This window comes from Equus asinus, chromosome 20, assembly GCF_041296235.1.
Source record: "Equus asinus isolate D_3611 breed Donkey chromosome 20, EquAss-T2T_v2, whole genome shotgun sequence".
Taxonomy (NCBI): domain Eukaryota; kingdom Metazoa; phylum Chordata; class Mammalia; order Perissodactyla; family Equidae; genus Equus; species Equus asinus.
The window spans coordinates 23,290,304-23,302,457 of NC_091809.1; the positions used below are offsets into that span (position 1 = coordinate 23,290,304).

General features: G+C 42.5%; 1 protein-coding gene across 2 annotated transcripts in view; it reads left to right on the plus strand.

Annotated features, from left to right (window-relative positions):
* LOC106836898 (zinc finger protein 14-like) overlaps window positions 1-12,154 on the plus strand; it is a 46,519-nt gene that overhangs the window by 15,678 nt on the left and 18,687 nt on the right. For both annotated transcript variants that reach the window (XM_044753784.2, XM_044753779.2), the window contains exons 2-3: window positions 11,208-11,334; window positions 11,795-11,855. In XM_044753784.2, the coding sequence (XP_044609719.2) occupies window positions 11,208-11,334; window positions 11,795-11,855 (188 nt within the window). The remainder of the gene's footprint in view (window positions 1-11,207; window positions 11,335-11,794; window positions 11,856-12,154) is intronic.

A 12,154-nucleotide genomic window follows, 5' to 3' on the forward strand; every position in this document is an offset into this window, starting at 1 on the left:
GCACTATGCCGCCAGGCCAGCCCTGAATTCTGTTTTAATAGGTCTAGGGAAAAGGCAGTTGAATTTCTGTTTTCATTGATCTGAGGAATCAGATCGAAGCTTGTGTAAATCTTTGGAATTCCTAGTTTACTCAGGGCTTAATTGCAAACCCCTGAGGTATTATAATATGCTACTCTTTCCTAAAAATGTTCCCTGGGTAAATATAGTGGAGGCAGAAACCAAAAGCCCCTTGTCTTTGTTGTTAGAAAGAGAGTGGTAAATTTTTTATGTTTTACAGTTTTATGTCCATTAGTGTTTAAAGGATTGACTGTTGGAATGGTTTCCTATGTAGAAATGTTAAAACTGAAAGTTATTTAAAAATGGTGGTCAAACATAGGAAAATATGGCATATATAAATCTCTCCTTATTTTATTTTGTGTTTTTGAGGAAGATCTGCCCTGAGCTAAGATCTGTGCTCATCTTCCTCTATTTTATATGTGGGACGCCTGCCTCAGCCTGGCGTGGTAAGAGGTGCGAAGGTTCACGACCAGGATCCAAACTGGTGAAGCCCAGGCCTCTGAAGCAGAGCACATGCCCTTAACCACTGTAGCACTGGGCCAGCCCGTGTCTCCGCTTATTTTAAGTAAATAGTACGTGGGAAGGTTTAAAAAGTTCGTAAGAGGAAACTGACTGAAGGAGACTCCCTGCCTGCAGTCCTGCCCCACTCCTCTGCTCTGACTACAGCCTCCCTACATGACCAGTTTTGCTCACTGCTTCACCATCCTGTTAGTGTTTCTTTCTTTTTTTTTTTATTAAGGTTATAAAAGTTAACCTCCTTGTGAAATTACAGTTGTACATTATTATTAGTCATGTTGTAGGTACACCACTTCACCCCTAGTGCCCTCCCCCCACGCCCCTTTCCCCTGGCAACCACCGATCAGTTCTCTTTGTCCATATGTTAACTACCACCTATGAGTGGAGTCATACAGAGTTCATCTTTCTCTGTCTGGCTTATTTGACTCAACACAATACTCTCAAGGTCTATCCATGTTGTTGTGAATGGGACAACTTTGTCCTTTTTTTGGCTGAGTAGTATTCCATTGTATATATATATATACCACAACTTCTTTATCCATCATCAGTTGCTGGGCACTTAGGTTGGTTCCATGACTTGGCTATTGTGAATAATGCTGCAGTGCAGATAGGCGTGCATAGAGCTTCTGAAATTGCTGATTTCGGGTTCTTAGGATATATACCCGGTAGTGGGATGGCTGGGTCTTAAGGTGTTTCTATTCTTAACTTTTTGAGGAATCTCCATACTGTTTTCCATAGTGGCTGCACCAGTTTGCATCCCCACCAATAGTGTATGAGGGTTCCCTTTTCTCCACAGCCTCTCCAACATTTGTCACTCTTGGTTTTGGATATTTTTGCCATTCTAACAGGTGTAAGGTGATATCTTAGTGTAGTTTTGATTTGCATTTCCCTGATGATTAGCGATGATGAGCACCTTTTCATGTGTCTATTGGCCATCCGTATATCTTCTTTGGAGAAATGTCTGTTCATGTCCCCTGCCCATTTTGTAATTGGGTTATTTAATTTTTTATTGTTGAGTTGTGTTAGTTCTTTGTGTATTATGGAGAACTTGTGAATATTTTTTCCCACTTAGTGGGCTGTTTTTTTTTTGTTTCAATCCTGTTTTCCCTTGCCTTGAAGAAGCTCTTTAGCCTGATGAAGTCCCATTTGTTTATTCTTTCTATTGTTTCCCTCATGTGAGGGGTTATGGTGTCCGAAAAGATTCTTTTGAAGCTGATGTCAAAGAGTGTGCTGCCGATATTCTCTTCCAGCAGACTTATTGTTTCAGGCCTAATCTTTAGGTCTTTGATCCATTTTGAGTTTATTTTAGTCAATGGTGAAAAAGAATGGTTGGTTTTCATTCTTTTACATGTGGCTGTCCAGTTTTCCCAGCACCATTTGTTGGAGAGACTTTCTTTTCTCCATTGTAGGCCCTCAGCTCCTTTGTCAAAGATTTGCTGTCCATAGATCTGTGGTTTTATTTCTGGGCTTTCAATTCTGTTCCAATGCTCTGTGGACCTGTTTTTGTACCAGTACCATGCTGTTTTGATTACTGTGGCTTTGTGGTATGTTTTGAAGTCAGGGATTGTGATGCCTCCAGCTTTGTTCTTCTTTCTGAGGATTGCTTTAGCAATTCAGGGTCTTTCGTTGCCCCATATGACGTTTAGGATTCTTTGTTCAATTTCTGTAAAGAATGACATTGGAATTCTGATTGGGATAGCATTGAATCTGTAGATTGCTTTAGGTAGTATGGACATTTTAACTATGTTTATTCTTCCAATCCATGTACATGGAATGTCTTTCCATCTTTTTATGTCGTCGACGATTTCTTTCAAGAAGGTCTTGTAGTTTTCATTGTATAGATCTTTCACTTCCTTGATTAAATTTATCCCAAGGTATTTTATTCTTTTTGTCACGATCGTGAATGGGATTGAGTTCTTGAGATCTTTTTCTGTTAGTTCATTGTTAGCATATAGAAATGCTACTGATTTATGTATGTTGATTTTATACCCTGCAACTTTGCTGTAGTTGTTGATTGTTTCTAGTAGTTTTTATATGGATTCTTTGGGGTTTTCTATATATAAGATCATGTCGTCTGCAAACAGCGAGAGTTTTACTTCTTTGTTGCCTGTTTGGATTCCTTTTATTTCTTTTTCCTGCCGAATTGCTCTGGCCAACACCTCCAGTACTATGTTGAATAAGAGTGGTGAAAGTGGGCACCCTTGTCTTGTTCCTGTTCTGAGAGGGATGGATTTCAGTTTTTGTCCGTTGAGTATGATGTTGGCTGTGGGTTTGTCATATATGGTCTTTATTATGTTGAGGTACTTTCCTTCTATACCCATTTTATTGAGGGTTTTTATCATAAATGAATGTTGGATCTTGTTGAATGCTTTCTCTGCATCTATTGAGATGATCATGTGGTTTTTGTGTCTCATATTGTTAATGTAGTGTATCACGTTGATTGACTTGCGGATGTTGAACCATCCCTGTGTCCCTGGTATAAATCCAACTTGGTCATGGTGTATAATCTTTTTGATATATTGCTGTGTTCGGTTTGCCAAAATTTTGTTGAGGATTTTTGCATCTATATTCATCAGTGATATCGGCCTGTAGTTTTCCTTCTTTGTGTTGTCCTTGTCAGGTTTGGGGATAAGGGTGATGTTGGCTTCATAGAATGTATTAGGGAGTGCTCCATCTTCCTCTATTTTCTGGAACAGTTTGAGAAGGATAGGTATTAAATCTTCTTTGAATGTTTGGTAGAATTCTCCAGAGAAGCTGTCTGGTCCTGGACTCTTATTTTTGGGGAGGTTTTTGATTACTGTTTCTATTTCTTTACTTGTGATTGGTCTATTCAGATTCTCTATTTCTTCCTGATTCAGTTTGAGTAGGTTGTATGAGTCTAGGAATTCATCCATTCCTTCTAGGTTGTTCAATTTGTTGGCATATAGTTTTTCATAGTATTCTCTTATGATCCTTTGTATTTCTTTGGTATCTGTTGTGATTTCTCCTCTCTCGTTACTAATTTTATTTATTTGAGATTTCTTTCTTTTTTTTTTTAGTGAGTCTGGGTAAGGGTTTGTCGATTTTGTTAATTTTGTCGAAGAACCAACTCTTTGTTTCATTGATTCTTTCTACTGTCTTTTTTGTTTCAATATCATTTATTTCTGCTCTAATTTTTATCATTTCCCTCCTTCTACTGACTTTGGGATTTGTTTGTTCATGTTCTTCTAATCCCATTAGGTGTCGTTTGAGGTTGTTTATGTAACATTTTTCTTGCTTATTGAGGTGAGCCTTATTGCAATGAATTTTCCTCTTAGGACTACCTTTGCTGCGTTCCAAATAATTTGGTACAGTGTGTTTTCATTTTCATTTGTCTTCTGACAATATTTGATTTCTTCTTTAATTTCTTCAATAATCCATTGTTTGTTCAGTAGCACGTTGTTTAGTCTCCACATTTTTTGCCCTTTCCCAGCTTTATTCTTGTAGTTGATTTCTAGTTTCATAGCATTGTGATCAGAAAAGATGCTTGATATTATTTCAACCCTCTTGAACTTATTGATGCTTGCTTTGTTAGCCAAGATATGGTCTATCCTTGAGAATGTTCCATGCGTGCTTGAGAAGAATGTGTAACCTGCTGTTTTTGGATGAAGTGTCCTATATATATCTATTAGGTCCATCTGATCTAATTTTTCATTTAATTCTATAATTTCCTTGTTGATTTTCTGTCTGGATGATCTGTCCATTGGTGTTAATGGGATGTTGAGATCCCCTACTATTATTGTATTGCTGTTGATGGCTACTTTTAGTTTTGTTAAGAGTTTCTTCATGAATTTTGGTGCTCCTGTGTTAGGTGCGTATATATTTATGACTGTTATGTCATCTTGGTGAAGCGTCCCTTTTATCATTGTATACTGCCCCTCTTTGTCTTTTGTTACCTGTTTTGCTTTGAAGTCTACTTTGTCTGATATAAGTATGGCAACACCTGCTTTCTTTTGTTCATTATTGGCTTGGAGTATTGTCTTCCACCCCTTCACTCTGAGTCTGTGTTTGTCTTTGGGGCTGAGGTGTGTTTCCTGGAGGCAGCATATTGTTGGATCTTGTTCTTTGATCCATCCTGCCACTCTGTGACTTTTGATTGGAGAATTCAATCCATTCACGTTTAGTGTGATTATTGAAACTTGGGGGCCTACTATTGCAATTTTATCACTTGCTTTACAGGTCTTTTGCATTTTGTCCTGATGGAGAGCTGTTACTTTGTGTTATTGTCCTTCTGCTTGTCTCCTTTGTTCTACATTTTGTAACCCCTTTCCTTATTTCGATTTTTCAGGAATGAGTTTCTTCCTGAGCAATTCTTGAAGAGGAGGTTTTGTGGTGATGAACTCCCTTAACTTTTGTTTATCTTGGAAAGTTTTTACTTCTCCATCGTATTTGAAGGATATTTTTGCTGGGTAGAGTATTCTTGGCTGCAAGTTTCTATCCTTCAGAGTTTTGAATATTTCATTCCAATCTCTTCTAGCCTGTAACGTCTCTCCTGAGAAATCTGCTGATAGCCTTATGGGGTTTCCTTTGTAAGTTATTTTCTTCTGCCTGGCTGCCCTTAGTATTTTCTCTTTGTCGTTGACTTTTGCTAGTTTCACTACTATATGTCTTGGGGTTGGTCTTCTTGCGTTAATAAAGTTTGGAGATCTATTGGCTTCTGTGACATGAAGTTCCATCTCTCTTCTCAAGTTTGGAAAGTTCTCAGCTATTATTTCTTTGAACAGGCCTTCTGCCCCCTTCTCCTTCTCTTCTCCCTCTGGTATACCTCTAATCCTTATGTTGCATCTCCTCATTGAGTCGGATAATTCTGAGAGAGTTTCTTCATTTCTTTAGTCTTAATTCTCTCTCCTCCTCTGCCTGCAGCATTTCTATATTCCTATCCTCCAAATTGCTAGTTCTGTCCTCCATATTATCGACCCTACTCTTCAGAGAGTCCAGATTTTTCTTAATCTCCTCCATTGTGTTCTTCATCTCCAGTATTTCTAATTGGTTCTTCCTTATGGTGTCAAGCTCTTTTGTGACATAGCTCCTGAACTCATTGAGTTGTCTATCTGAATTCTCTTTTAGGTCATTGAGTTTTTTCATAATGGCAGTTTTGAAATCATTGTCATTTAGGTTGTAGATTTCATTGTCTTTGAGATTGTTTTCTGGATGCTTATGATTTTCCTTCTGTTCTGGAGATTTAATATATTTTTTCATACTGCTTGATGGCGTGGGTTTGTGCCTCCGCATAGAGATAGAGTTTAGTCGCTGCTTCCACTTGTTGCGACTGGTGTGTGTGTGGGGGCAGCTGTTTAGACTGCCCCAACCAGGAACCCTGTCAGCTGTTACTGACTGGGTCAGGACCCCTCCTCGTAGTCACAGTGGTCCTGTGGGGTCCCTTGTCGGTTGTGGGAGCAATCGCAAGGGGGCCTCAGGCTGCTGGTGCCTACTGCTGCAGCCCACCTAGCCGTGCTCCCTCATTGTGGTCTGCAGCAGTGTTGTGGGCTTTCCCATCAGCCAGGAGCAGGATCACCTATAATCTCCGATTTGTCCCTAACAGAGCCCACCAGATCACACTTGTCCACTTAAGTCCCAGCAGAGCTATGGGTATCTTCTGCAGTCTGTCATTAGCTCACTTAGCTGTGCTGCTTTTGCCCCAGGGCCTTCCTGCCTGCGATTGCCAGTTGGGACCTTTCCACTAATGCTGTGCAGAGGCTTTCACTGAGGCTGCTGTAAGAACCTGGAGTTCCCGCCTGGGCTACGTAGTTGTTTCACCAGAGCTGTACTCTGCCCCACTTTACTCTCATGGGATCTCTGGGAGCCCCTTGCCTCGTCTGGGACATGGCCAGAGTCCGTAGGCCTGGCGGTGGCTTGTAATCTGCTGCCTTGTGGGGAATTCTGCTCTAGGGAGCTGCCTGGTGTTCTGAATGCTGTACGGGGCCGCCCTGCCTATGGCGAACAGAGGCCCTCCCTGCTGGGGGGGGCGTGTGGGACCCTGGAGCAAACCCCTGGGGCGCCGAGCCAGCTGTTGGAGCTTCATCCAGTCCCCAGGCACATCCATGGGAAGTCCGGGCACCCCCTGTACTGACCCGTGCGCAGGAGACTGTGAGCCCAGCAGCATCTTGTGGCCTGGAGCCGCCCCGGGGGATCCGCCCACCGGGAGCTTTCCTTTTTCTTGGATTCTGGGCATAGCCTCCCTGTCCATGGCGAGCAGAGGCTTTCCCTGCCGGGGAGATGCGGAACCCTGGAGCCTTCCCCACACCGCAGAGCCAGTTGCTGGAGCTCAAAACGTGTCCCCAAGCACTTCTACGGGAAGTCAGGGTGCCCCCTGTACTGAGCCGTGCGCCAGAGACCGTGAGCTCAGTGGCAGTTTGCGGTCTGGTGCTGTGCCGGGCCCGCCAGAGGCTTCTCTTTGTTCTGGCTTCTGGGTGGGGCCTCCCTGCTAATGCTATGGTGGAGTCTGTTGGAAGAGAGCCTCCTGCAGGAACTAGGCTGTCCAGGGGTCGGGGGTTGGGGGTCGGAGAGCTTTCACCTATTTCCACCTCCTCCCGGCGGGAAAGTCTGTCCGCATTCCGATGTGTAGTAGCACGAGACTTTTAGGCATCTTGAGATGCTATCTGGATATCCTTTGTTAACAGGTGAATGTCCAATTAGTTGTAGATTCGACGGGGGAGAGAAAAGAAGACCTCTCACTCTGCCATCTTGGTCCTGCCCCCTGTTAGTGTTTCTTTATATAAAAACAACCAGGCGCGAATGCCTATTTGTGTCCCCCAAGTTTGTTCTTGTAATGAATGGGAGGGTTTGCTACTGATGATGTTTGATGACTGAACACTTAAGCCTTGCCCTCTGTTTTCCCCTGGGCCTTCTTACCTGGACAGGATGATGAGAAAGCCTGGAGGCTCCTGCACTGTGGGCTGCTGCTTGCTGGGCAGCCCCTCCTGGGTGCGGTGCTGCCCTGTGTTGCACTGTTGACCCTACCAAGCCTGGGTTGTAACTGCGGAGAACTCCAAGTTGTCAGTTTTGGAAATTTCTGTCCTCTGAGAGCAGGAGTCTGGGAATCTGGCCCTCCTTAATGTGATCTTCTGTCAGTGTCTTGGGTGAGACCTGTGTGTGTGTTGAGAGTGAAGGTGAGAGTGAGGCTGGAGTTGCCTTGACATTAGGGGGAGTGTGCAGTTATGAGGATGATTGTACCCTGTCACTGAGCTGAGCCCATCCGATGGTCACTCCTTCAAGAGCAATTATTTCAGAGAGAAAGAAGGGCCAGGAAAGTGCAGCCAGTGGGAAGCAAGATTCCAGAGGGCTCCCCTGGGCCCCTAAGTCACTCTGCTGCACTTAGGGGCAGAGATTGCAACAAAGACCCTGACTCTCTGGGTTATAGTGGACAACACCCCTGTCTGACTTTGTAAGAGCAAACGGATTGGTTCAAAGCAACTTAAGCCCAGGCACTTGAACTCTATAAAGCAACCAGTTGTCTTGCCCCTTTGTGGGCAAAAGAACTCTGGAAATCTCTTGACTCAGAGATCCCCAAAATAAAAGTCAGAGTCACACTTGTATGTACACTAATAGGTCTGCAACACCAGGACACTCGTCAACCACCTTGTGGTTCTGCCACTCCTGATAGTGACCATGGCACTTCTCAGAGGATCCAGTGCTGTGCTCCCCAACAAGGCATTCGATGGAAGTTTCCCCTCCCCTGTGGGTCTCAGGCTCCTAGAGCAGCAGACTGGCTTCCTGAGATCAGTTGAAGTCATGGCACAACTAGAAGGACCTGTGAGTAGAATATACAACCATGTATTGGGGGCTTTTGGGAGAAGAAGAAAAACAGATTGGCAACAGATGTTAGCTCAGGGCCCATCTTGAAAAAAGAATAACTTGAAGTCAGTTGAATGGGAGATGTCATGTTTCAGTAAAAAAGGGGTGAATTGTAATGAGTCTGTCTTTATCATTTTTTTAAAAGAGCAACGGTTTTAAGTTTACAGAAAAATTGATTAGAATTGACAGTTTCCACATAACCCTTCTCTCGGCATCCGCACCGTTTGCACTTTTTCACATCGGGTATCACTGTGGTACGTTTCTTAGAATTTCCAAGCCCATATGGACGCATTACAGTGCACGGTGCACATTAGCACTGACTCTGTGTGTTACACACTGTGTGGGTTTTGGCAAATGTGTAATGACGTGTCCCCATCATTTCTGTGTCATAGAGTGTAGTTTCACTTCCCTGAAACTCCCCTGTTCTCCACCCATGGACTCATGCCTCCCTCCAGCCCCCCAAATCCTTCACACGTAGAGATCTTTGTAGTGCCTCATACTTTTGTCTTCTTGAGAATGTGATACACTTGGAATCATACACTACATAGCCTTGTTACATTGGCTTCTTTACTTAATAATAGACTTTTAAGGTCCCTTCATGTGTTTTCATGGCTTGATTGATACCTCACTTCTTTTTATCATTGGACGGTGTTTCATTGTTTGGATGCACCACTGATTGACTGTTCGATACTTGAAGGACATGTTGTTGGAAATTCTAACTCTTGCCAATTATGAGTAAAGTGCTTCTAAACATCCTTATGGGGCCAGTCCAGTGGCGCAGCAGCTAAGTTCGCACGGTCCGGGGTTTGCTTGTTCAGATCCTGGGTGCAGACGTGGCACCGCTTGGCAAGCCATGCTGTGGCAGGTGTCCCAAATATAAAGTAGAGGAAGATGGGCATGGATGTTAGCTCAGGGCCAGGCTTACCCAGCAAAAAGCGGAGGATTGGAATTTTTTAACTCACAGCTAATCTTCCTGGAAACAAACAAACCAACAAAACACATTCTTATGTAGGTTTTGTGCTAACATAAGGTTTCAACTCATTTGGCAAAATACCACGGAGCGTGATTGCTGGCTGTTACTCTATGTAGTGACAGTGTATTTTATTCTGAAAGGAGGTTCCTGTCTTCCAGTGTGGGTGTTCCAAATCCCGTTTCCACCCGCGATGAGCTAGGATTCCCTGTGGCTTTGGATCTTCACCGATATTTGCTGTTTGGAATATTTTCAATTTTACCCTTTTAATAAGTGTTTTGTGATCCCCATTGTTGTTTTCGCAGTTTCCTAATGACGTTTCATGTGGAACATGTTTCATATTGCTTATTTCCCATCTAGATCTCTTCTTCAGTGAGCTGTCTGCAGATCTTTTGCCCATTTCTTAATTGCTTGTTTTTCCTCTGTTACGGTTTAAGACTTCTTTGCATATTTCAGATACCCGTCATTTATCCAACAGTATTTTACACAGATTTTCTCTTACTCTGAATTGTGTTGATCTTCTCTTTACACCATCTTTCTCAGAGTAGGAGTTTTTCCTTTTAATTAAGTAAAATTTCTCGTTTTCTTTTGTGGACCTTGCCTTTTGGTTTTCTATGTGAAAATTCATCAGCAAAGACAACGTCATCCAGATTTTCTTCTGTGTCCTCTTGTAGGAGTTTATTCCTTTGGCATTTTACATTCAGATGTGTGGTGTGTTTTGACTTTGTTCTCATGAAAAGTGTGAGGCCTGTGACTACATTTGTTTTGTGTGTGTGTATTTGCACGGGCATATCCATTATTTCTACCACTGTTTGTTTCAAATACGTTCTTTTTCATAGGAATCTCCTTTCCTTCTTTGTCAAGGCTCCGTTGACTCTATTCATGTGGGTCTAGAAGGAAAGCAGTTAACTCACACATCCTGCAAACTTGCTATGCTCTCATTAATGCCAGGAGTCATTTCTGTCATTGTGAATTCTTCCAGTTGTTGCATGGAAACAATCATTATCATATGCAACAAATGCCATGAATTTAGCTACAGGATTTGTGAAGATGTTCTTTCTCAAGAAGTGGAGGGGCTGACCTGGTGGCGCAGCGGTTAAGTTTGCATGTTCCGCTTCTGCAGCCCAGGGTTCCCCATTTTGGATCCCGGGTGCAGACATGGCACTGCTTCACGAGCCATCCTGTGGTAGGCATCCCACATACAAAGTGTAGGAAGATGGGCACACATGTTAGGTCAGGGCAGTCTGCCTTAGCAAAAGAGCAGGATTCGCAGCAAATGTTAAATCAGGGCTGATCTTCCTCAAAAAAAAAAAAAAGTTTCCCTCTATTACTCGTGTATCATAAATGGATGTTGCATTTTATCAAGTCTTATTTTATATTCCTTTCCCCTCCTTTCCTTTCTGATACTGGTGATTTCTGTCTTCCCTCTTCTCTTTGTTATGTTGACTAGATATTTATCAACTTTATTGGTCTTGTGAAACAAGCAGCTTATTTCTTTTCATTTTCTCCATTGATTTTGCACAATGATGTTCATTTCCTTCCTAATTTTTTTTTTTTTTTTTTTGAGGAAGATTAGCCCTGAGCTTACTACTGCCAATCCTCTTTTTGCTGAGGAAGACTGGCCTTGAGCTAACATCTGTGCCCATCTTCCTGTACTTTATGCATGGGACGCCTACCACAGCATGGCACAGATGAGCATTGTGTACAGTAGAAAGCGAGTTTGTGATGATCATAACATAGAATAAATGTTGGAGATAATAGAATCCCATGTTACCTTCGTAGAATTGGCGTATAGATACCCAGTGCTATCAGCCTTATGCATCCTGCCCTATACACATTTATGGTATTTTAGGACTCATTGGCCATTGAGGACGTGGCTGTGAACTTCACCCCAGAGGAGTGGGCTTTACTGGATCCTTCACAGAAGAAACTCTACAGAGATGTGATGTGGGAAACCTTCAGGCACCTGGCCTCAGTAGGTAAGAACGAGGACATTCCTTCACTGCATCAATGAGAGAACAAGTGCTGCTTGCCCATCAAGAGTGTTCTAAGGGCCTGGCCTGGTGGCGAGGTGGTTAAGTTCGCACATTCCACTTCGGTGGCCTGGGGTTCGCCAGTTCAGATCCCAGGTGTGGAGATTCCACCGCTTGGCAAGTCATGCTGAGGTAGATGTCCCACTTACTAAGTAGAGGGAGATGGGCTCGGATGTTAGCTGAGGCCCAGTCTTCCTCAGCAAAAAGAGGAGGATTGACAGCACTTGTTAGCTGAGGGCTAATCTTCCTCACAAAAGACAAAAAGAGTGTTGTGAGATGTAGAAGGTGGAAAGAGCAGGTTACTAAATACAGTAGACATGGCCATAGATTATCAAATACTTAGAATCTACAACTGTTTTCTATAATTTCTAATATTTGGAATAAACTTTCTGGGTCTGCGTTTCAGGAATAACGTGGGAACATCATGATATTAAAGATCAGTGCAAAGATAAGGGGACAAAACTACGGTGAGTGACACAGTAGAAATCTCTGTCTCATGTATGATTACTTGTACGTTAAGAAATTTTTTTAAAAACAGATAAAACAAATAATGCTTGCTTCAAATTTAGATATTCTTAGAACATTTTCACCAAGTATACTTTCTGAAATGTGATGTAGAGGTTCACTTTTTGCACTTAGAACTAGTATTAGTGAACCCTGTCTATGAATATCACTGTTTGGATAATAACAAGGGTGAAGTCCTCTTGCAGAAAATTCAGTATATTTCATTTCAGAGAATTCATACAAGGCAGAAAACATAAATATT